General features: G+C 35.8%; 2 protein-coding genes and 1 non-coding gene across 3 annotated transcripts; 1 reads left to right on the top strand and 2 right to left on the bottom strand.

Annotated features, from left to right (window-relative positions):
- The first annotated feature begins 8,659 nt into the window (after positions 1-8,659).
- Positions 8,660-15,068, top strand: LOC147568007 (glucomannan 4-beta-mannosyltransferase 9-like). Its single transcript, XM_086654468.1, has 8 exons — positions 8,660-9,499; positions 9,773-9,871; positions 11,401-11,653; positions 12,715-12,962; positions 13,691-13,804; positions 13,948-14,147; positions 14,259-14,459; positions 14,624-15,068. Exons 1-8 carry the CDS (start codon positions 9,164-9,166, stop codon positions 14,784-14,786), a joined length of 1,614 nt encoding a protein of 537 aa, XP_086510594.1. The 5' UTR covers positions 8,660-9,163; the 3' UTR covers positions 14,787-15,068.
- Positions 15,069-23,004: 7,936 nt separating this feature from the next.
- LOC147568006 (Thioredoxin superfamily protein) lies at positions 23,005-24,098 on the bottom strand. The gene has a single exon (XM_086654469.1). The coding sequence runs from the start codon at positions 23,948-23,950 to the stop codon at positions 23,261-23,263; it is 690 nt and encodes a 229-aa protein (XP_086510595.1). The 5' UTR covers positions 23,951-24,098; the 3' UTR covers positions 23,005-23,260.
- Positions 24,099-24,318: 220 nt separating this feature from the next.
- Positions 24,319-24,392, bottom strand: TRNAE-UUC (transfer RNA glutamic acid (anticodon UUC)). The gene has a single exon. It is a non-coding gene; the product is annotated as a tRNA-Glu (tRNA).
- Positions 24,393-26,859: the final 2,467 nt, after the last annotated feature.

Raw genomic sequence — 26,859 nt, 5'->3', positions numbered from 1 at the left:
AAAACTTAGAAACTCAAAATCCCCAAGGAGTCAAGAAAATGCTAAAATTTTATTGATACAAATGAACAATTTAAACAACTATGGGATCTCCTTTATACATCATTAGGATTTTCTAAAACTAATCAAATTCGAATGAACAAATCCTACACAAATAAATTGCAGAATCAAGAAAATAGAAAACTATTTAAGAAAACTTTCTAAAGGAAAATTATTAAAAATGACAAAAATAATAATACTAAAAGTCCGTTTTGAGGGCCTAAAGGATGGAATATGTCCCCCAAATAGGTTGGTTATGGCGATCGCGACAACAAATGTGTGGAACGTTGTTTTTCCCCATCGCTCCAAATTTCATCCAATTCCGACACTCGTAGCTTCGATTTTGGTCGTTTCACTCGATTGCCTTTATTTTTTCCGTATAATTTCTTCCATAATTTCATTCAAATTTGTTTCAAATATACCTCTCCAACTTCACAGATATTTTCAACAAAAAAAATCACACATATTCTAAAGTGAATATATTCAACTTCAAATCTGTTCAGAAGATAGATTGTTCAAATTTTGTTGGATTAGTTAGTTAAATTTCTTAAATCAAACACATTTTCACGATTTGTTTAACCGACCTCAAATCATTACGGTTTTCGTGTTCGACGAGAAGCGCTAATCAATATATTTTGACGTCTCAAACTTTACAATGGGTGATGAATATGATGTGAGAGGTAGTCAGTGGTGTAAATGAGTTGACAATGAAGACGTTCAATCATTGCAATCGAATATCCCTAATAGACCGATCTGCAAACTAATATGCCCCCAGTTTATTGCTCTAAGAGCAAGTCCAACCCCAACCTGTTTCAGGCCCTAATAACCACTTTTTCACCTATATTTTACAGCCTCAGCTCAACGCCTAAAATTTAACTCCAACCTCAGCCTCTCTTGGGGCCCTAAAATTTGAATTTGAATTTCCCAATTTTACTTAAATAATTCGATTAAACAACATTGATTACAAACTAATAATTGATTAAAAATTTAAATCTACCTGAATATGACTAAACAACAATAGAAAAATTAAAGATAGTTAGAAGGGGTTTCTTGGGTCTTGTGGTCAACCGTTAAGCCAAGCTTTCACGCGCTGCTATAAGCATTCGTGCACCATGTTCGTCGAGAGACCTAACATCAATATTCAATAAGTCCCTCCCATATTGTTGGTTCTTGTGTTTTGTATGAAATTGTAGAAACTCTTGTTTAATCCGTAAAGCTTCTTGCATTGATACTGATCTCTGTTGAGATTCTTTCAATCTATTTTGTCAATATTCCCCAGTCGGAGTACCACTGACTTCTTTATCTTTAGCGGTAGAATGTATCGAATTTTCTCCGACTCTTGCATTTGCTTTGGCTTGTTTACGACCAATTGGTTTTCCTCCGATGAATTGGTATTAGAATCTCTTTTCCCGGATGTTGACTCTTCTAGCATGTCTGCCATCCACTTATTATGTGATCAAAATTTTGTAAGCATGTTGGAATCTAAAGCCTTTTCCTTTACGATTTCTTTTATAAACTTCAAGTGCTCTTTGTAACTGAAATAATCAAAATTGATTTTAAGTTCATATTATGAAGTCAAAAGATAGAAATAAAGAGATTCAAAGTAGGAAAAATTAGCCGGTCATAGTCGTTCCCCCCGCTTTTTGGAACTTTATTTACTATCCTCAAAGTAGAGATAAAACTTTGACAATCGACACTTATGTCACTGAAACGAGATTTACAACTCTTGACTTTATGTTGAGACTTTGCAATTGCATTAAATTCATCCGTTATTTTTTGCCAAAATATTTTATATTTTTGAAAATTTCCGACAACCACATCAAACGTGATTTTCAAATAACAATTAGTAAGTATAATATCTTCTTCGGGTTTATACGCAATCCGTTTAATTTTCTTGGTTGAAGTTGTGCCTTCTTGCTCACAAGAATCATCCAAAGTTTCATCTACCGTCGAGGAAACGCGTGAAGAATCATCAAAAATTTCATCATTTTCTAATTGACTCGAGTGATAACCGGGAGATCGAATGAGATGCATAAAACTTTGGCTAAACAATTCATTATCATTCAAGGAACCCATTGAAAAAGATTGAAAAGATTGGAGAGAAAAAACTGAAAGAGATAGAGGTTGAAGGGGATAGAGAAGGAGATTTAAATGAGGGAGAGATGAGTAATTGTGGGTTCAACCCCTATTTATAGGAGTTGAGCCACACCTGGTCATTGGATTTGCTCCAACAGCCAGATCAGGCCCCCCATATGACCGTTGGAGATGGGAGTTCAGCCGGCCCTTAATTAAGGGCCGACAGTGGTTGGACCTTGGGAGAAGGGCTCTAAATTCAAATTTAGGGCCTAGTTTCAAGTTGGACTTGCTCTAACTAATTCATCTTCAACTTATACCATTTTCTTCAAAAAAATTGAATTTTAAACGGGACAAATCGTTTTCATCTACCCTAATTCCCACCGGAGCAAGAGACAGAGAGAAGTGTAGAAGATCGGAGTGCTAGAAATGATTTTATAGTTGGTATAATATTCTTTATATATAGGGAGGGAGGGGGTGTCAAAAATGTGCTACTCAGATGGATACTTGTAACGCCCCAAGCCTTAGCAGTTGCCGATATTGTCCCCGCTTTAACCACCTCACACAGGTACGGCGTTTTGTCCTTGGCGAAGGCACCACAAGCCTACCCAAAAGGCCTCGATACTTACTAAGCTTGAGCTTACACATATAGCCCAGTCTCTGGACACTCTTGTGAGCAATGTGGGACTATTACAATCCCCCACCCTCAGCGAAGAGCCGTCCTCGGCTCTGATACCACTTTGTAACGCCCCAAGCCTTAGCAGTTGCCGATATTGTCCCCGCTTTAACCACCTCACACAGGTACGAGGTTTTGTCCTTGGCGAAGGCACCACAAGCCTACCCAAAAGGCCTCGGTATTGGGCGAAGACACGCGATTCGCCCGACCTATCAGAGCACGCAGCGTACTCTGATGGTCGGGCGAATCGTGTGTCGTCGCCCATACCGAGGCCTTTTGGGTGGGCTTGTGGTGCCTTCGCCAAGAACAAAACCCCGTACCCGTGTGGGCTTGGGCCTGGGAGGTTAAAGCGGGGACAATATCGGCAACTGCTAAGGCTTGGGGCGTTACAATACTTGATTACAATATAAGATTACTTTTCAGTGGTAGTGATTTTTTTTCTTTTGTTTTCTTTTATTGATGTAAAATTCGAATAAACTCACCCACAAAATTATACATGTTATGTTTTATTTCGACGTCCAAACTAAAATAACGTGTCTAGTTAGGAATGGTCAATGCTAACATTTATGTAGGAGTGTTAATGCCTACAGTGTACATACTTGTCCTATTTGCCAGTGAACAAATTTGTTTTTTTACTTTGTATTCTTAATGTGATCGGAAAATCTAATTATAGTAAAGTGTTTGGATTTGTTAACAAAAACTTAATATTACGAGGAGGTTGAAATAAGAGGTATACTGAAATAGTAAACTTTAATATGACAGCATATCTTTATAATTTACGGCTTAGAATTCACCTAAAATTGAAATTATTGTCAACAGTCTGGAAGGCTGATCTCCTATGACCTTATAAGAGGTTTCTGTGTTTTTGTAAAAAATCTTGGAGAGAAGAATTGTCATGAAGATGATGAAAGCAGACATTAACACCACACAATGGACATTTATGTTGGTCTCGTTCTTGTTCACCCATGCTAAAACAAGGTAAAAATTTCTGACCATGTAAGTACTGAGGAATTTTGAATACCCACCTAATCAAGAGAGTAGTTGAATATGAATGGAACAATATTTTTCAAATTCCTCTAAAGGGGGGTAGTGGAGCAAGACTTTCGCGGACTCTTGAGAGTCCGCGAAAGTCTGAAGCATTCAAATCCAGACATTTGAGAGTCCACGAAAGTCTGAGGCATTCAAATCCAGACATTTGAGAGTCTATGAAAGTCCGAGGCATTCGATTGTAGACAAAATATGTCCCAGACTTTGGTGGACTTCATAGTTTGATGAATTTGTGAAGGATTTGGGACAAATTTGAAAGCCAAAATGTCTTTCAAAAAACAAGAGACATTTGAAGTCCATCATGTGATCAACAACAATAATAATATTAAAATAATAAATGTCTACCAAATGTCCATCAATGTCCACAAATATTCACAGATGTTTACGAAAGTCGAAAATATATTTTTGAAATGTTAGTATAAATATATTATTTCATGTGATTAAACAATAATAATAATATTAAAATAATAAATGTCTACCAAATGTCCATCAATGTCCACAAATATTCACAGATGTCTACGAAAGTCGAAAAATATATTTTTGAAATGTTAGTATAAACATATTATTTCATGTGATTAAACAATAATAATAATATTAAAATAGTAAATGTCTACCAAATGTCCATCAATGTCCACAATATTTACAGATGTCTACGAAAGTCGAAAAATATATTTTTGAAATGTTAGTATAAATATATTATTTCATGTAATTAAAAAATAATAATAATAATAAAATAATAAATATCTACCAAATGTCCATCAATGTCCACAAATATTCACAGATGTTTACGAAAGTCGAAAAATATATTTTTGAAATGTTAGTATTAATATATTATTTCATGTGATTAAAAAATAATAATAATATTAAAATAATAAATATCTACCAAATGTCCATCAATGTCCACAAATATTCACAGATGTTTACGAAAGTCGAAAAATATATTTTTGAAATGTTAGTATTAATATATTATTTCATGTGATTAAATAATAATAATAATATTAAAATAATAAATGTCTACCAAATGTCCATCAATGTTCACAAATATTCACAGATGTCTACAAAAGTCGAAAAATATATTTTTGATTAGCACAAATATAATATGCATTACACATTTTGTCAATGGACTCAAGATCTTAAAATGTCCCCAGGACATTTTGTCTATGGATCAAATGTCTTGAAATGTCTATAAAGACATTTTGTCTACAAACTCTCAATGTCTTGAAAATGTCTATGAATACATGTTGTCTATAATAACTCATCTGAAATGTCTTGAAATGTCTACGGGACATTTTGTCTGTGAAAGTTTATGATTTGAAGACATTTTTGTACAACTTTTCATCATATTCTATTTTAGATACCTAGACATTTTATAACTTTCTTTTTGTTGCAAAGACATTTTATAACTTGTTATTTATCTAATTTAACTCGTTACACTAATTTAACTACTATAATGTTTCAAAGTTAAAATAAGGATTTAGAACTCGTTACATTCTTTAAAAACGAAATAAAAATGTAATTTATTTTTTACTGTCGTTTTTCTTAGATATTTTCGCTCAATACTTTGACCGTCACCACAAAACTAGAATCATGATAGTGGTCGTCAATCACCACAATATCAACTACTAATTGATGTTTATTAAGACATGAGAATAATAAATAGATAGAATAAAAGCCGTCTCCATTATAGTGTATAAAAGAAAATAGGGGTTGTCTATAGAAATGGCAAAAGTCAAACAAAGATCATGGAGGGTCACTAGTAAGGCACCCACTAATTATATTAAGGGTTATTTGGCCCCCAATTATGTGACCTACTCAAAAAAACATATTAGCCTACATTTGTCCAACATTTTAATTTGGATTTTAAGTTACTGTGAATTGAGTAGTCAAACTTAAGAGTCTCTCAACAAAAAAAAAAACTTAAGAGTAAATATTTTTTTCTTTGTGGGCTTTTTCTTTTTCGCCAGTAAAAGTCATTGAAAAATAATCGGCTCATTTGGGGACGACTTGCAACTTAAAAGAAAATTTGATCTCTGACTACTTCTTCGTTTCTCCTTCCACTGCCACACTCCATTTTGAACTCACCATGCATTCGATGTCTAATTTGATCTCCTTTCTTCTCGTCTTTCACCATCCTCTCTGCCTTCAAATGTCTTCATAGTAAATCTTATCAAGATCTATATCTTCCAAATTGCTCTAAAGAATTTGGTAGATTTTTGTCAGCTCGTTCTCTCTGGAATAATCCCTGATCCAACAATTTACTCATCCTTCTCTAAGCATGCATTTATTCCAATTTCTAAAATATGTGATCTTACTATTTAAAGGATTTTAATAGGTTATAAAACTGGAGCGAGTTCTAAGATTTTTCCTCAACTATATTTATATGATAATAAGGTTAAATTAATAGAAACATAGCAAAGAAATACACATCAAAAAAAAAAATACAATGTGGGATATGTTTGTTTCCTCTTTGGAGTCTAATTCCTCTTCTTATGGTTTTATTCTTCTCTTGAACTCTTACCTTACTACCTTCCCCAGATTGGAAAGAGGGTTAAGCCGAAAATTCAATTTGGAAAATAACTTGATCAAGTTTCGATTTGGTGCAAAGTCCAAATACATCACGAAACCACGATAGATTATGAAACTGGATCATTTTTAACTTGGAAACATCAACAATTGAGAAATTACGCATGTAAAGTTGTTGATGAATCTACTCGTAAATTTTTAAAAAATTGTATTATGATGATCAAACTATAGGGATCATTACTCTTTCTCTCTATAGAACATCCCAGGTTAGAGTTTTAGCCGACTAAAACCATGGTTTTCATTAGGTTTTAGTTGAATGGACTGAAACGTAATTTAGATTTTCTTTCCAAAACCTCAATCTGGGGATCTCTAGAGAAAAGAAATAAGAGTATAGAGGAAGGATGGTGGTGGTGGATGAAGAATAAGTGTGCTAATGATTTAAGGAGAGAGGAAGACGAAGATAAAGATTGATTTTTTTTTAGCTTACCCCCTCATCACTAATTGGTAGTTGAGTTTACCTCCCTCAATAATGAGTAATTGAGTTTACCCCCTTAGATTTACTATTTTAAACAAACACACAAAGATTGTGTTTGGCGTACGTGAAATAAATGTGATTACCAAGAACAATTATCCTTCAATATGATACCCCGTAGTTATTCCACCTTACTTTTATTGTTTGATTTGGTCGGTAATAAGATTTGATTGTAATTTGTGATTTTATCATTCCATGCCAAACATGTCCTTAGTAGTTTTGCTAAAAATACTAAATTCAAGGGGGTAAGCTCAATTACTAATTATTGAAGGGGGTAAACTCAATTACTGATTAGTTTTGAGGGGGTAAGCCCAAAAAACCCTAAAATGTAAAAAAATATTGACCGTTGAACCTAAAGGTGTTCAAAAGGCCGGGGCTGGCCGTGCCAACCCGAAATAAAACAGGCCAGGTTGGGTTGCGGGCCGGCCCCAAACAACCTGGGTTGGAATTGTCCCGGGTCGGGTCAGTCCCGGGTTGGCTATACCCATGGCCCAGACCGGGACTTGACCCAGGGCGGGTCTACCCGGGCCGGGCTCAACCAGGGTCTGACCGGGTCTTCTTTTTTTTTATATTATTATAAGATATGAAATTAAATTAAAATAGTATATAATCTTAAAAGTTAATTGAAATGAAACATTACAAATATGAAACTATAAGATTACAAATCAAAACATTAGAAATTTTACCTTTTAAAAGTAGATCTTAGAAAATAAAGTAATGATTATTTACCTAAAAGAAAATATTACTTACCTAATACTATAAGTAAATTAAAACAAAATAAAACTTACCTAAAAGATCCTACATTATTTACCTAAAATTTCTTCCCTAAAAAGAAAAGATATGGTTGAACTTACACAAAAATAGTGTTTATAGACCTTACCTAATTTTTTTATATTCTTTAACTTAAAAGGAAAAGATTATCTAATTTTACATCAGATATAAATCTTTGATGGGAACATTTCTTCTCTAACTGAGGAACTTACCTAAATTTATTTTTACATAAAATTTTTTACAACTTACAAAAAAAATTATTCTCTAACTTCAGTATTTTATATTTTCTAGATAAGATATACAACCTTAATAGGAATAAAATTATTTAAAGAAAGGAACGAAAAAAAAACAAAAAGAAGAAAAAGGTTAAAAAAAAAAGGTGACGGGCTCGACCCAGGCTTTTATCGGACGGGGCCGGGCTTAGCCTGTCGGCTCTGGAAGAGAGGCCCGCCTGGGACAGAACCCGGGTTGACACCCGTTTTCCGTACGGGCCAGCCCGGTCCGGACCTGTACGGAATGGGCCGATCACGGGCTTAGCACGTCGGCCCTGGAATAGAGGCCCAACCAGTGCCTGAGACAGAACCCAGGTTGACCTGCCCCGTTTTCCGTACGGGCCAGACTGGTCCGGACCTGTACGGAACGGGCCGGTCCGGACCCAACCCGGGACGCCCTGGCCTTTTGAGCACTACTGGTTGAACTTGGCTAACAAAATTATAGTTTAGAAAGTTAAATTAGAATACTAGACCAACATAGAGGCCAACCTTTCCAGTTGGTTACAAATTGGGAGCCAAACGACAACTTCATAAGAACAATATTATGATACAAAAATAATGATACGCCGAACAACTCTCCTGGCTGAATCCCGATCGGGTGATGTAACCGGGCCAGATTTAGAGAGAAAAAGTGAAAAACCTCTCTCTCTAAATCTGGACCGGCCATGTCACCCAACGGAATTCAGCCCGGAGAGTGTACCGGCACGGTTGATTATGATAAGTGGATCCGATCATTCCATTACTCTTGACCTACTCCCCCCCATTAGAATACGTGGTTATGCGTTGGCTAATCAGATCCAGTTTTTATAGCTGGCTAAAAGTCACCGTAGTTAAAAAGGCCACCCGTGTTTTTATAAAAGGCCACCTTTCTTCTTATAATTCCATTCAAGAACTAATGAGAGAAAGTAGAGAGAGAAAGAGAGTAGTAGTAGTAGTAGTAGACTAGTATTGCTACTGTGTTAAATGGCTCAAAGTAGTCCTCTTTCTCATCTCAATTCCTCTCTCTCTGGTTTTCAATAGTGGGTTTTACTTTTTTCTTACTAAACTCTATCTCTGACCCTCATTATGTGCTATTATTGATCAGATTATCAGATGAAAGAGATAAAGAATTTCATCCTCATTTAGTCAAGATCCACTGATTTTGAACTTAGTCTGCTGCTAGTCCCCACAATTTCTTCTACTCTGTTGTACTCTGTTCTTCCACAACTACAGGAAGTAGAGAGAGAGAGAGAAATGGATTCAATTTATGAAACTCTTCAACTATTTCCAAAAACAATACTTCATTTGAAGAGAGAAGATATAACAGTAATAATTGGAATTATATGGGATGAGATTAGAATTTTATTAGTTGCTCCAATTTTGAGAATCTCTGTTTTCCTATGTTTAGTAATGTCATTAATGTTGTTTATTGAGAGGGTTTATATGGGTGTTGTTATTCTTCTTGTGAAATTATTTGGGTTAAAACCAAATAAACGTTACAAATTTGAAGAAATTGAAGATGATGTTGAAAAAGGAACTTCAAATTATCCAATGGTTCTTGTTCAGATCCCTATGTACAATGAAAAAGAGGTACTACTTAGTATTTAATTCTCTCTCTCTCTCTAGATTTTATTGATTCCAATTGTATGACATGTTTGCCAGTCATTGAATGGTCCATTTTTGAAAATGACCCACCAATTAAGTGTCAACTATATATTTCTCCATGTTTTTCAATTCATGATGATGGCAATCCTTCACTTTTCATTTTCCACTTTCATTATTGATGTTATTTATGGGGTTAGTGACAATGATAATGTTTTATTTAATTTTTCTTTTTATGTTATTTAATATTTGATTATGCAGGTTTACAAGCTATCGATTGGAGCGGCATGTGGTCTTTCTTGGCCATCTGATCGGATCATAATACAAGTCCTTGATGATTCCACCGATCCCGCTATTAAGGTAATATTAATATGTAATAACTATAGAGATAAGGTCCAATGCATTTCTAGTCAACTCCGATATGTTTGTCATTTTCTTTTATCAAAATTTATATTTTTTCAGGTTGTTTTTTAAGGAATTTAATGTCAACTTCACGAATTGGAGAATAAAGTATAACAAGATAACATTTTGTTGTTGAATTTATTTGCAGTTATATAGATATATCTTCCATGTAAAAGACTTGGAGTATTAACCTTTCGATATTAATATTAATAATACGTGAAATGGGCATTTATTGAACGACTTGGGCTATTAAGAGCATCTCCAATGCAAAACTTAAAAAAAAAACTCTATATGACTTATGTGTTGAGTCTCAATTGAGATTCTCTTTCCTGTATGGCTAACTTGATTGTCTCTAATTCAAGTCCTTCTCCAATGCAACACTCTAAAAAACTCTAATAGATATACATGTCACACATACATTTAATAGGAAAAAGTGGTTGAGAAAGAAAAGTTTTTTATTGGTTCAAAAATTAAATTTGATGACTAGGACACTTAAGACTCTCAATAGAGATCTCAAAAATAGAGTTTCTAGTTGAGACATCTTAAAACTTAATGCTTCCACGTCATCTTAAGATCTCAATTGAGTTTTGCATTAGAGCATCTCCAATGCAAAACTCAATCTTAGAAACTCTGAGTGCCACATAAGATTTTCTAAGTTTTTCTTAAAAAATCATCTCCAATGCAAAACTCAACTACGATCTCAAAGATGATGTGTCGAGAGTGGAATAGAGATATCTCAAGAAGACACTCTATTTTCAGAGTGTCCTCTTGAGATATCTCTAATTGTCCAACTCATCAATATTTAAATTTCAACCAATAGAAATCAAGTCTTCGTATATTTCCAAAATAACTAATTATTTTTTTACAAAAATAACCACGACACATAAGTAAAATAAAAGAGTTTAGAGTGCTGCATTGGAGACATACAAGAATTGAGGATCTCTATTTTCGACACCTAGGAGTGATAATCTCAATTAGAACTTGACAAATAAGATGAATAGAGATTTTTTTGAGTTTTGCATTGGAGATGCTCTCAGAAAGGTTTTTCACAAAAAACACTCTAAAGTCCTAGGTGGCACTTAAGATTTTAAGCTTGACTCCTGCATTGAAGATGCTCTAACCTTTCGATATTATTATTAATAATAAACTTAGAGAAGTCTAAATTTATAATATCCTCCAAGAAATTGAATTAGACAATCGGAGAATTATTATGGATAGAAATGATCTCTTTATATTTATAATTAGAGTTGAACTTTGGGTGCCGTAAAAAGTTTAATGATAGTAACTCATATGTGATATTATTTTTGCTAATTTGTATAAATTGTTTGACAAGGTAGAATGGTTTAATGTTTCTAACTTACCCAAGGTAGTCCCACATTATGAACTTTATATTCTTGTTTATTTTGGTTTACCCTGTCTTAATAAATTTCTTGAAAACAAAAAGAAAATTACAAAAATTAGTGATAAAATTTAACACAATTTTGCAGGATTTAGTTGAATTGGAATGCCAAAGATGGGCAAGCAAAGGAATCAACATAAAGTATGAAATTAGAGATAACAGGAATGGGTATAAAGCAGGGGCTCTTAAAGAAGGATTAAAGCATAGTTATGTTAAAGAATGCGATTTTGTTGCCATTTTCGATGCTGATTTTCAACCCGATTCAGATTTCCTCCGTCGAACCATACCTTATTTCGTATACAATCCTGAGATTGGTCTTGTTCAAGCTCGATGGATATTTGGTAATATATTTTATCCTTTGTGCTTTTACTAATTAAACTCATTTTAATTAATAAAAAAAATGATATATTTATCAAACTAAAACTCTAAAAATAAGAGTGAAAGGGATAGATAAAAGAAGAAAAATAGTAGTACATGACAAGTCCCCACTCCTCACGGACCTCACCCATAGACAAAACTAGTTTTTTTTTTTTTGTTGTTGAAAATAGACAAAACTAGTTGACTGTGGGAAATTAACATAAAAAAGTCTTCAATTGACTAATCAACTATTTATAACTAACACTACTGATTTATTGGATTTTAGTAATCTAACAAAAATGTATTTAACACTAATTTTAGTTGAAGAACAAATTTTATATTGAATTTAGCATAAAAAATTGATTTCTTATAGCCCCTAAAACAATTTCAAAGTGTAATCAAAACATAAAACCAAATTTGTGGTAAATTATGAATTCTCTTATGGTCTCCAAAGTCAGTAATTTATGTCTAGCTTTGGAGAGAGTTAGAGAGATAGAGAGAGAGAAAGTCAGAGAGAAATATACAGCTTGAGATTAGCTGTTTTTTTTTTCCAAGGCTGGGAGATCTAAAAACTAAAATAATGTAGAAATGGGGAATATTTTTGGGATGCCTTTTTACAAGAAAATCACATGGAATGAACCCCATATTGTCTCATTTAACTGCCCCATTCCAGCCACTAAGCTAACTTTATTTATTCGAAATTTGACTTTTATGTGATTTTGCTATATCATAAAATTTCATTCGTAACTCGGAATGGTGATGGAGCCCTTCAAATTGTGCAGTTAGATATCCCCATGTAGATTCTAAAAATTTGTAGAAACTATTATAAAGTAGAGTCAGTAACTAAATAGAGTAGAATATGAGAACTAAAGTTCGTATGCAGTGTTGTGATTGGAAAAATATGTACATCTTAAACTATTTATTGGGTGTCTTTGATCCCACTTGTCCAGAAGTTGATCATAAGAATAAATTATTATATCATGGTAATTTGTACGAAGTTACGACAAATGTAAATCTTAACATCACTTTGACTTTTGAGTTGCAGTTAACTCGAACGAGTGTATAATGACAAGAATTCAAGAGATGTCGCTAAATTATCATTTTAAGGTGGAGCAAGAAGTAGGTTCCTCCACATATGCATTCTTTGGGTTTAATGGTACTGCTGGTGTTTGGAGAATTAATGCTCTCAACGAAGCTGGAGGATGGAAAGATCGCACTACAGTTGAAGACATGGATCTTGCTGTCCGCGCAAGTCTTAAGGGATGGAAATTTGTCTATATTGGCGATATTAAGGTAATTACTACACTTACTTTTTACCACAAAATTATATTACTATCGGATTATATTACTATCGGAAGGTAGATTCAATTTTTGGTAAAATATTTACGCATGTGACTCTAAATCCTAAGTAGTAGTTAGTGACTTTGGTCTTCTTATATAGACAAGACACAATTACAAATAATAATAATTAGGAAGGGCGCGTGCATTTTTATACATGTGACTCTAGGAATGGGACATTAGTGAGTGAAGATTCAACATCTTCCCAATCAGGGCACATGGTGGGGGCATCTTGGCCCAAGAATGTCATTCTCACATCACACCATTAGATGCACCTCCCTTAGTCCTAGGATAACCATATATAAATAACAAAACCTTAATATATGGTTGTTTTTTTTTGTTGAGGATAATATATGGTTGTTAAAGCTCATTTATTATAATAAAAAATATTATATACTATGTTTTATTCAAGCCAAGTTTCAAATTATATATCATATAAATTGGAGTTTTTCTAAATCAAAAAGAGCATAAAATGAGAAAAAAAAAAGGTCAAATTAGTGGAGAATTATAAGAAAATAAATAGCTCAAAATGATAGTTAACCAAAATAAAAATATTAACATGAGACTAAAGAGGCAATGTCTTTCTATAACTTCATAAGGTAGAAGCGTAGATATTTCCGTTTTATTTACATTTAATTTGATATAAAACAATAAAATGATTCATGGTTGTTAAATTATTAAAGGTGAAAAATGAGTTACCTAGTACTTTCAAGGCTTTTCGTTATCAACAACATCGTTGGTCTTGTGGTCCTGCCAACCTCTTCAGGAAAATGGCAATGGAGATCATAATGAACAAGGTAAGTTCTCATTTTGGTTTCAATTTGATCTTATTTAGGATATATTTCCAAGTCCAATTAAAAATGTCTCGTTCATTCTAAAATATTATTTTACCATCAAATGAATTGGAAAATTTGACTCTTTTATGTATAAATTATTGCAGAAAGTAACACTATGGAAGAAGGTTCATACAATCTACAGTTTTTTCCTTGTTCGAAAGATTGTAGCTCACATTGTCACCTTCTTCTTTTACTGCGTAGTCATTCCAGCTTCCGTTCTTGTTCCGGAAGTCTTCATTCCAAAATGGGCTTTGGTTTATATCCCATCCATCATAACAATTCTCAATGCTATTGAAACACCCAGGTTTGTTTTCAAATTTGTACGAAAAATATTTTATTGATATAACAAACTTACAACAGTTACTTGACAAATTTTATATCTATGGTCCTGATTGTCTATAGTTAACTTTTGCAGGTCAATTTACTTAGTTTTCAATTGGATTCTTTTTGAAAATGTCATGTCTATGCATCGAACAAAAGGGACATTTATTGGTTTATTAGAAACCGGGAGAGTAAACGAATGGGTTGTTACTGAAAAATTAGGAGATGGTCTTAAGGCGAAATCGGCAACAAAAGCACCCAAGACAAAACCCTGGCTAACCCGAATTAGTGAAAGGTACAGAACTTTATTTCCATTTTTTATAAGTTATAACTAGACAACATACAACCATTATCATAAATATATAATTTCGCAAGAGGTTTGTTTTCATACACTGTTTGTTGTTATCCCTTTTGAATCGTCTGAATCTGACTTTCTCTTCTGTCCTATCTATGAAATAGGGTGTACGTGCTAGAGCTATGCGTTGGGGCATGCATATTTTGTTGTGCATGCTATGATGTTATATATGGGAAGTATTGGTATTTCATATACTTATTTGGCCAATCCATTGCCTTCTTCGTTACCGGGTTAGGTTTCGTGGGCACCCGAATCCCAAGCTCATAAGAACATAAAACGGTGAGAAGAAATGCCCGGCCACATTGTCACTATTGTATCAATGTATCATCTTGTTCTTCTTCGACAACACAATCAACCCATTCTCCTTCTCTCTGTCTCATATTAAATTAGTGTTAGAAGAGTTTAAGTTAGGATGCAATTCGATTTTAGATTCTTTGGAATTGGCAAATGTTTATAAGAATAAGGTTTAGCTTAGCTACCTACATATTGCATTGTACACAATCGTTTCTTAGTCCTCAATAAAATCCAAGCTTCTTGTATTTTGATCAATTTCATATTCCTTTACTGTTTGTTTTCTTTGGATTAGTGAGTAAAAGTTGACATTCACTCATAGTATTTCAGACTTTTCAGTAATTAGAGATACTTTTTCTTCTAAAGAAAAATCACTTTTTACCATGAGTATAAGAAGATGAAAAGTCATCCTGTTTCAGTGTTTCTTATGAAATTTTAAGTTAAAGACAGAGGAAAGGGCGGGTTCTCCTAATCTGTTGGTCCAACCTAACCAGGCAGGATCGGCCCAATCAAATTACAAGTTCCATCGCATCGGAGGAACCCACTACAAGTTGGGTTGGGGTTTGGCCCACAACCAATTTTACAATTCGCACTCACATGTAGAGGCACACCAAGCAAAATCAAAATTTTACAAAGGCACCCCACATTGCTCATACACAACATCTTCTCCCCAAATGTTGCTTTTTTTTTTTTTTGTTGAAAGACTCCCCAAAGTTTGCTGGCCGATGAACCTCGTAAACGCTGATGATGATATTAAATTAAATAAGAAGCATTACTTGAAGGGAGATTTTACAAGCGATGCCCAAAGTTGGTAATGGCAATATCGAGTTTGGTTAAAGACAATGTGTGTTTAAAAGGCAATGCCTCAATAAATGTTTGACCTAACGACCTCATTGCCCGACCGCCGATCTTGACTGTTTTTTATTCTTTCTTCATCTTCTTCTTTTTTTTCACATCTTTCTCTAATCACCTAACGACAAGGTATTGTTAAATTGGATATTCCAACCTCAGGCCACACTTCACCCACATATTAATCGTTGTTCACGTTGATAAACTAATAAAAAAGTTCAACAATTAAAAGTTCAGAAAGTTCTTTTTCCATATCCAAATATGCTTTGTTGTACTTATTAGTTTTCTAATATGCTTTTGTTAAACTTTTCTTTCGTTAATCTAGTTTGTATGTAACAAATACACACTCTCTCTCCATGTTTTTTTTTTGGAATCTGATAACTTCATTGATAAGGCAAAGCCAAGATGGATTACAATAAGAAGTTAAAAGAAAGAACAAAGCACAAAGAAGTAACCCTATGCCCACTACCTATGGAGGAGGCATTTTAGTTTCTATGTGACTTTAGTGGTTCCACCACTATCATGAGTCCATGACCCATTACCACCCTACGGTTCCCTTGGTTGAGTAACTAACTTTGAGTGGGTCAAAGTTTGTAACCGTTTCTCCACCACGGACTAGAGTGATCGGAAAACTTCCATCGACCTCGGTCAGGATCCTTCTCCCATTGTCAGTCCAGCATCTTCCTCCATGAAACCAGAAGCTTGAGTCTGAACATGATGAGTTTGAACATGATGAGTTTGAACATGAACAAAGGACCATACCGAATCAAAATCATGTTCCATCGTAGATTTGTCTGCTTCAGATCTTTTGACCAAGACTGTATCCTCCCTAACGATCCTGGGACTTTACATTTGACTAAATCCACTTCTCCTGAGGTATCCAGATTTGCAAGGAGAATATATGCGTCCTCTGTAAATGTATATGGATATGGGAGATTCAACACACCTCTATAAATGAAGAGAGTTTTGAGTTGTTGAAGAAGTATCAAAAAGTTTTCCATGACCAAACACTCGAACCGGAAGAAACACGAAATCAACAAAAAAAGATCCTATATATCAACAAAAATAGGCCCTAAAAGACCAACAAAGATAATAAGTATTTATTAGAACAAGAAAAGAAAGAAATCCGGCAAAGGGAGGACCCTTCGTCGGAGAAGTGACGATTGATTATAGGAAGCTTTACTCTAAAAAACGGTTACTTTGTAGAGAGAGAGAGAAAAAGTTCTACTTTTTAAAACTTATGTAGCTCTCTCTCTCTCTCCATGTTGTTCCTTCGCTGAAATTTAATTTTCTAATAGATAGAGATGAGAGGGAACAAGAAGAAGGAGGGAGGATGAGGAGAAGAAGATGAAGGAGGAACGAAAAAGATGAAGGGGGATGAAGAAGGAAGAAGAGAAAAAGAAAAAATTCAGCCCTAAAAATGGCATTGCCTTTAACCAAAATTGGTCATGATGAATTGACCAAGTCAATTTTGCAAAATACATTGCCTTTAACAATAAAGGGCATTGCCTATAAAATTTTCCTTACTTGAAGATGAAATCTTGTTAAATCAGTAAAAGAAAAAACTGAAATTCCAAACTAGTGCGAAAATAACACGAGATTTAGAAAAAAAAAAAAGATTAGAATGAAGAAATTAAATGAGAATATACTTATGTGCCTCACTCTCTCACACAAAACCTTGGGGTTCACCTATCGGACCAGCTATTAAGTGTACATGGACTGGGGTTACATGACCCGATTGGATGGCAACCGACTGGTTGACTCTACCCCTATGCAAACCGGTAGATACAAAGATCTTGATAAACTTATGTCGTATCTCTTCCTTCTTTATGTGCGTTTTACTTAGTTATCTATTAAAATCTAGTATAAATACATGTAACCAATACAACAATTAATGTATGTGAAATTATTCATATTATTTTCTCTCTCCCTCTCTCACTTAGCTAATTTTCTCCCTCTCTCTAGCTCGGCTGAATCTTGTTCTTCCTCCTTTGGTTTGTTTCACTTTCACATGGTATAAGAGCAGGTTACATTTTTTTTTAAATGACTTCTACTGGTGACGTATCTTCTGACATTACTACTTCTCCACTTCTCGCGTCCTCGGTGTTCATCATTCGGATTATCCCACTACGGTGTTGATTACCCCACTTCTCGCAGGAGACAACTACGGCTCCTAATCTTGTGAGACGAAGATGGCTCTTTGAGCCAAAGACAAATTAGGTTTTGTTAACGGGTCCATTCCAAAACCAAGTTCTCCAAGCGACTAACACTCTTGGGAAAGGTGTAATGATCGCGTCGCTAGTTGGATTATCAACTTTGTTGCTACGGGTATTCGTTCATCACATTTCCGGGCCCACCTCCCCCATGGGTCAATAAATATTAATATATGTGAAAGAATGGGAATCACAAACCCACCTCCCCCATGGGTTTGCTATTACCCCTTTTTGAGGAAATCACATTTCCGGGCCCACACCATTCCCGCAAGCCAAACAATGATCTGGAATGGGATTCCCGGGAATCATATTCCATTCCCACGCCATTCCCGCGCGCCAAGCATGGCCTAAGTTTATATATTTTTTTTATTTATATATCCCTGTTTAAGAACTTAAAAGAAAAAAAATTAATGGATTTACACGGCCCTGCCCGGCTTGAGTCTATACCCAGTCCCGAGTTGGGCCAAGGTATAGCCAACCCGGGTTGAGACCCGGCCCGGGACCTTTCCATTCCGGGTTGGCTAGGCCCAGCCCGCAACCCGGAATGGCCTGTTATTTGACGGGCCGGCCCGACCTGACCTGACCTTTTGAACACCACTATATCCAAGTACCATGCGTCTGAATCATCACCATCAATGGTTAGAACATCGTCCCTAAACCTTGATGCAATAACTCGAGTACGAGTTGAACCAGGACTTAATTTTACATTTAAAGTATTATGAGTATCGAGAGAAATAAGTTTATTCTCAAATAACTAAGAATGTGAAGCCACTGTCTCATCATCAATTTTGATTAATATTTGATGTTTTTCTTCAACTGAACAATCTCAAACTCCATCTTCATCATTTTCTACTAAATAATCATCTTCATCAATTTTGCAAGCTAATAAAAGAGTTTATCCCTCTTCCACATCATCTTAAGTAAAGTTATCATGCTCAGAAAGTTTATTGGAAACTTTACATTTTGATTTATAATGACCAAATTTTATACAACAAAAACATTTAACTTCGGATTTGTCATACCTTCCCTTTCTTTTGGATTCCTTACTATAGTTTTCTTTACCACTAGAATCACAATTTTCAAACAGAGTCACTTAGTTGTGAAAAACGTATTCTATACACCCTGCAGCAACCCTCTAGTTCATCTTTTGTTCATGGAAACATAATGAACTCGTTAAACCTTTAAGTGACCTAGTTGAGAATTAATTGCGTTCCTCAGTTGTAGCAACAACATAGTCAAAACGACAAGTTGATCTCATGATTTTCTCAATAACACGTAAATCAATTTACTTGTCACCGTTCACCTGCAATTGATTAACAATATATTTAATTCTAGAAAAATAATTAAAAATACTCTCTGAGTTAATCATACGAAGAGATTCAAATTTACCTCGTAAAGTGTGCAACCGTTCATTTTTTACCTTCTCATCACCGTACTAGAATCTTTTCAACAAATCTCGCACTTCTTTAGTTGTTTCAGCTTTTCTCGAAAACAACCTCATCAACAGCTAGACAGAGAAGGAACAATGACTTCTTCTCCTTCTTTATATTCTCTCTCAAACTACCTTTTAGACTTAAGAGAGATCTTCAGGCACTACATGATCAACTGATTCTACATATCTAAATTCGACAACCTGCCAAATTTCCTAGAAGCCAAATAATACTTTCGTTTGGATACATCATTAATCAAAAGTTTTCTCACAAGAAATATTTTATAGGGGCCCCCATTACTGGTAAAAGGCCCCTTCTTTAAAAACGCCCCTCAAATCAATCATTTTGATTAGAATGGCCTCTCCAAGAAAAAGCACTCCCCCTACTCTAATTTGACCTTAAGGCAAAGTTAACGTCGTTAGGTCAAAATTAATCAAACCAACACATCCCTTGACCGATGCTTTCATCTTCATCAGAACATAACCCCTCTTTCACCTTCTTCTTGAGTTTATATTCTCTCCCTCTCTCTAAAATTTATCACCACTATCACAACATCCATTTTCATCTCCATTTCTGTCTCGATCTCTCTCGGTTTATCTCCCTCTCTGTCGTTCTCTATCTCTGTCTATGTGTGGTTGAAAATCTAAAACAAAAGGTTTATTTTTTTTCGAATTTTTGAAACAACATTGCTTGAATACTTGAATCTAGTGGTTATAAATGTTTTGGAATAAGATTTTCGGACCTTATTTGAAAATATTTTGTCTGGAAGCGGGTGAAAATCAATAGAGGATGAACCCCCCCCCCCCCCCCCCCCCCCATTTTTCAAGTAAACCTTAAAATCTTACCCTTTTATGGTTTTATTTTTGTTATCTTTGATTTTCTTATATGTGTTGTATTGATATTCATGATTTTTTTTTATTTATTGCTTGAAACTACATTAGATTTAAGATTTTTATTGTTTGAAGAACACCTTGCGGTCGCACTAGACCGAAAGACTACTGTGCGATACTACGGTAGGCTCGAGCCTAAATGGGACATTTTTGTGTTCTATCATCTACTACCGATTTGTTAGACTAATTGTCGGTTCGAGCTCACCGTAGGTGATGAACCAAGTTCATTAGAGCCATACCGAAAATACCTTCTTGTTGAACACAAAAAAAAATTCATACAACCAACAAATAGATTATATAACATGTAAAAATGTGTTAAAGGATGCTCATATACCTCTTGAGAGACTAAATCTTGTACAAATAATGATTTTTGGGATCTTTTGCTATTTCTCCAAATTTTTAGTAAGTTTGTTCATCCACGACGGTTTGCAACAATGAAGATACTTCGTGGCTTCAGAGACGAGTGTAAAACAATGTGAGATGCTGCACAATTTCAGAACTTGCCCCGTTAGTAATGGTCGTCGGTGATGGATGACAATTCCAATGGAAAAAGAGTGGAAGAAGAGAAATAATGTCTAGGAATTTGAGTTTTGGAGAGATTTAAGGTTGTGATAAGTAAATTGCTAATGTGAGTGATATACGACTTTAAAATGAATTTTTTTTCCCATTCCATGAAGGGCTAACAAAAATGGGAGGGTCCTATAAAACTTCCCTTCCCACACAATCGTGGAAGCTGAGGTGGATTAACCTGTTCATTTTTGCAATTAGGTTAGTAATCACAAAGAAAATCTTAGTTCGGATACCAAATGTTGGAAATTATACTATACAATTTCTGAATGATAAAGAAAAATATAACTTGTACAGGCAAAAGGCAAGAAACTAAAGTGAATCAAAGCCGAGAAAGGCAAAGGCAAAAGGCAAGATTGCAAGGCTATACGAAAGGAGATCGGGGAGGAAGTTTAGATTGCTAGACAGAACTAGCCGGAAAACCCTTCCATACCTGACTAGGGTTAGCTCGGTTTTGTGTGGGCGAAGTCTTTGGACCAACTCACTGGGTGTGGACCGGTTTTGCCTCCAGCACTAAACCTACCAACCAATTTATGTATAGGGCATGAAGCCCAGACAAATTAAAGAGGCACACAACCCATCCGAACCTACTATTTCGGAGGGGGTTTGATTTGATATGGTAACAGTGGTGGTTGATCCTGTGTCACAGAACTGAGCGGGTGCTGCCCAAACAGGACCTCATATTCTTGTGGCCCATGAGGGATCCGAGAGAACAGATTGGGTACTAGTGGGCTCACTGGTTAAAACATACCCCGACTCGTGCTCCTAACACCATCCTCATTCAAAAGCCTTCATAGTTCAGACAGTTATCATATCAAATACACCAGCCGAACCAATAACAATTGGCTTAACTACTAAAACCACAAAACTTCAAAGAGAAATGTCTACTTCATATGCACTTGCAATAATAGCAAAAAAACCAACTGAGCTCTGGGTAAAAGCAGTAGTATCTCAGTATATGCTTATTCTAAGATTATAGTGAAGTTCCTAATATAAATTAGAGACACTATAACCCTGAATTCAGCCTACCTAGTCCATTACTTTACAATTTCAAGGGTGTACTGAAAATCTTTCAAGAAAGGAAACATCTCAAGTATAGATCAAGGAAACTTAAACAGAGTAATCAAATTTTTTGACGGAACAAGACTAAACAGAATATCCTCTTACTGATGAAATTTGTTTCTGTCAAACAGATCAAGGTAAGAAATATGATTAGGTATAGACAATGAAGGCAAGCATTGGAGAAGCTGACATTCTCCCAGAGTTCAAAATAGTTAGGGCACATATACTTAACCATCTTTCTTATCATGATTAGGTATAGAAAATGAAGGCTATAAGTTCTTGCTCAACCTTACACTGATGAGTTTCCTAACTAGTTTTGAACACTGGGAGAATGTCACCTGATCATGACGATTTAATGTTAGCGTGACGGTTTGTTTCTGGCGACCGCTCCACGAGCCCACCCAGCCCAGAAGGACTCGACACTTACTAAGCTCCACGAGCCCACCCAACCCGCAAGGAGTCGACACTTACTAAGGTTGAGCAAGCACCTATAACACGCTGCGGACTCCTGCCTGAGGGAAACTGCTCAACCTTTGTAAGTGAAGAGGCCTTCTCCCTTGGGTGTTTCTGGCGACCGCTCCACGAGTCCACCCAACCCAGAAGAACTCGACACTTACTAAGGTTGAGCAAGCACCTATAGCACGGTGCGGACTCCTGCCTGAGGGAAACTGCTCAACCTTTGTAAGTGAAGAGGCCTTCTCCGTTGGGTGGGTTCATGGAGCAGTCACCAGGAACAAAACCGTGGCGCTGTCATTAAACCGTCATTAGAGGTTTCTGATGTAACTTGTTTATGTCAATCTTAGTAAACTGATATTAAACCGTAACGCAGTCAGATTCCTGATATCATCTGTGAGGCCGCAATCCTTAGCGGTTTCGATATTGTGTCCGCTTTAGAAACTCATGGGTACGAGATGTTTCTTTCGATGGCTCTATGACCCCACCCAACTCGAAAAGGCTCGACATATACTAAGGTTGAGCAATCACCTGTTGCCCACACCCCGCACTCCCACCGGAACGATGTGGGACTATTACATCCTCCCACTATTTGGTTAATGGGTATTCCTTTTTACAAGTGTGGCCATCTATACTCAGCAGTTCAATCAAATTAGTAGTAATAGATAGCAGCAGGACTATTAGCAGCACTCTATGACCTTCACCAAACAGACTATAAGACTAACAACAATTTTATCAAAAATGCATGATAGAAATAAATAACATTGGTTGAATTCAACTAGGGTTTGCTCAATATGCAATAACAAACACAATCTACTATTCGTTTTTCTACTGATTCTAAATTATTCCATTAAAGCAAGAGGGAAATCTGTTTCCAAACTTAAATCAGAAACCCATTTTCAAAAACAGAACTAGAAGAAAACCCCTCAAAATAGTAGACTAGAAAGAAACCCAAAATAAAAGTACCCATTAAAATCTCACTAAATTCAAAGAGCTTTAAGGATATCCTCAGCACTGCTATTGGTAAAAGCACCACCTTCTTCCAGATTCAAAACCTTAACAACTCCATCTTCAGCAAGAAGAGCATATCTCCTTGACCTAACACCCAATCCAATTGGCTTATCACTTAGGTCAAGTTCAACACCAAGAGCCCTAGTAAAATCCCCATTTCCATCTGATAATAACAAAACTTCATCCCCAACTTTCAAATCTTCCTTCCAAGCTTTCATAACAAAAGCATCATTAACAGAAATACAAGCGATTGTATCAACCCCCTTAGATTTCAATTCACTCGATTTCTCAACAAATCCTGGTAGATGTTTTTGAGAGCAAGTTGGGGTGAAAGCACCAGGAACGGCGAAGAAGACGGTTTTTTTACCCTTTGTGAGATCTGAAACTGTAGTAGTTTGGAGTTCTCCGTCGGAGTCCAAGTAAGAGAAGGTGGATTCTGGGAGCTTTTCCCCGACGGAAATGGTGGCGGAGATCTTAGTGGTGGCGTTGGTGGAGAAACGAAGGGGTCTTGATTGGAGGTTTTGACGGAGAGATAAAGAAGAGAGAGAAAGTTTTGAGGAAAGGAGTTTGGGGGAGAAACGAGTAATGATAGATGAATGAGAAGAAATCGCAGTTGGAAGTGATGTGAATCTTGCCATGATTGGTGAAGCTGATGCGACTGCCATTTTTCTAGAGAGAGAAAGTTGATAGATAGAGAGAGAGAGAGAGAGAGAGAGAGAGAGAGAGAGAGAGAGAGAGAGAGAGAGAGGGGGTTCACTGAACTCTTCAGTGGTTTATCAGGAGAGGAGATAGATGAAAAGAGAGATGGAGAGGCCGGTAAGGAGTAGATTTGGGGTTGGGTGAGATGTTTTAGGGGCGGAGGACACGATGTTGCCACGTGTGTGACGAATAGCCGGTAATTGACAATTTGACCAGGTGTTATCGTGTGCTCCGAAGCGGATGACACGATGTTGTTATTACCTAAGCACGTGCGGACATATCTAGATGGCAATACGAGAAGAAAAAAGAGAAATGGGAGAAAAAAAGTTCGAGTTTCCATTGCCGGGATTTGAACCCGGGTCGCCTGGGTGAAAGCCAGGTATCCTAACCGGGCTGGACTACAATGGAATAGTGATTAATGTATGGTATTTTAGAATATTAACAACATAAAAGTGGTGAACATTTGATTGCTGCGATGGTTGACAATTTTGACATAAATTCTAAGGCAAAGGAGATGGAATCATGGATATTGAATTTGGTTTATAAAAAGTATAAATAATGTAATAAATTTGTCGGGTTTTAGTTTTCTTTCATGTTGTTGGGCTTTTTTATTATTGGCTCCTTCTCTTTCTTCACCTCTCTCTTTTTCTCTCTCCTATTGTCTCTTTAGTATTTCTGGCGCGAGGGAAGATCCCCTTCGCCGGAGATCAGAAGTGAAATGGTTGAAGATTTCCTCCAACAGTGTCCTAGTTTAGGAGATCTCCCAAAACAACCTCATTTTTTAATCTCTCCAAAATTGAAATGGTTTAAGTACTGATTCAGGAGATCCCCAAACTGGTTCTCCAACGAATGAATCCTCCCCTTCTTCCGATTAGATATGGAGAGAGAAGAGGAGATAGGGGAGTAGAGAGAAAAATAATAAATGGTGGTTGTAATTTCATTACAAGTAGAGAAGAAGAAAAAAGAGAGGAGAAAAAATGGTGGTAACCGCAATGGTGGTGCTGGCTGGATCGAGTTGGTGATAAAAGATGAGGAAGAAGAAGATGTCTTGTTTTCTTTTAGAATTTTACATCCTGAAAATTCGTCAAAGTTCACATATTCTCTTTAAAATTATCTATCCTAAAAAATATGCTTATTTAGTGTCGACCAATATAATTATGTTATGACATAATTAACTCTCGTTGCAATCGGGTAGCGGGGTAAGGATTGTTTAAAATTTTGTAATGGTCGCCATATGGACATAAATTAACATCTCCACTCGACACAATACCTAACCTGTTTATTTCCTTTACACAAGAGAGGACCCAACATTCACAATGCAACTACAGACAAGTGATTCTGACTTTTGTTTTTTGTTGAGTGACGTGATTCTGATTTTGAAACGTTTACATGTACTTCCATCTTTTTAGACAATTCATAGACAATAAAATATGTCAACTGCCACAAGATCCACCTTTAATGGGAAGAATGTGAGAGCATGATCCATGAATGACACAGATCAGTGTCATACTCAAATAACAAATAATAATAATAATAAACCATTACCGATTAAATTTATGAATCACTCTTTCTGGTTATTAAAAAAAGAGTACTAGTGCAAATCATGCAATTAGAACTATGAGTCGAATATGCAACCCCCATGCGTGAAAGGAATATGTATCATTTTTCAAATGCCCCATGAGAATTCAACACCACCTCAGTTCACTTGACCTAAATAAACTTTTCAACTCTTTCAAAGGTCATCCTTGTCATACCCCACACGGGCCCTCATATTTGAATCACAATCTTCCTGTGTTTTTTCTTCTTTTATGTGGTTGTACTTTTATTACTATGCAATAAAAACAAGCTACAAATGTAGATCAAAGTAGCATTGTCCTTTAATATAAAGATCATAAAGTACTAAATTCAAATCTAAATTTCTTTGATTTCGTATATGTCTTATTAGTTTTGAGAATTTTATTTTGTCGTCATATTATACAAGTGCTATTCTATAATCTACTACGGAAGGTAACTAGTTCAAAATATCGTTAATAAACAATAGGGTTATTTCCCTAATGGCCCCCTACTTTGTGACCAGCTTCCCGCTTCCCGCCTGGCCCCCTACTTTACGAGAAATACCCATATGGCCCCCTATTACCGTTAACTTTAACTTTCCGTCACTCTCTCTCCTCCATCTCTTTTTCTCTCTTTGCCATGTCACGCCACCTCATCTGTTAGGCCACCTCATCTGTTAGGCCACCTCATCTGAAAGGGTTCCTTCGCCGGAGTTCTTAGAGAGAGAGAGAGGAGAGAGATAAAAAAAATAATTTTTTTTTTTTTAGTTTGAAGGTCGCCGGCCGGCGACCTCTGCCGGAGAAGGTGATGAGGTGGCCTAACAGATGAGGTGGCGTGACATGGCAGAGAGAGAAAAAGAGATGGAGGAGAGAGAGTGACGGAAAGTTAAAGTTAACGGTAATAGGAGGCCATATGGGTATTTCTCGTAAAGTAGGGGGTCAGGCGGGAAGCTGGTCACAAAGTAGGGGGCCATTAGGGAAATAACCCTAAACAATAACTTATATATTTCTACTAGGATTCCCGTGCCCTAGGACACGAACAGCTGAATCAATTAAATTTGACTAAATTTTAACCTAGTGCTTCTATAGGTGCCCCATGGTATTGCTTTAGCCTCTCTCCAAACATGTCACTCCATTTTCCATATTTATTATTTCTATATTCTGGATATCCTAACATTTGGTACTTTACTTATTATTATTTTTTCTTAAATTAATTATTTTTATGAGAAAGAGAGAGAGATTTTAATTTTTTTAAAAAAACTCTTGTAATTTCTTTTGTTTCCTTTTTTCTTAAATTAGTTATTTTATTTCTAAGAAGGACA

Source organism: Eschscholzia californica, unplaced genomic scaffold (assembly GCF_041429995.1).
Source record: "Eschscholzia californica isolate CP2 unplaced genomic scaffold, dmEscCali1.0.p SCAF_1, whole genome shotgun sequence".
Classification (NCBI taxonomy): Eukaryota; Viridiplantae; Streptophyta; class Magnoliopsida; order Ranunculales; family Papaveraceae; genus Eschscholzia; species Eschscholzia californica.
This window is presented reverse-complemented; position numbering and strand designations above follow the sequence as displayed.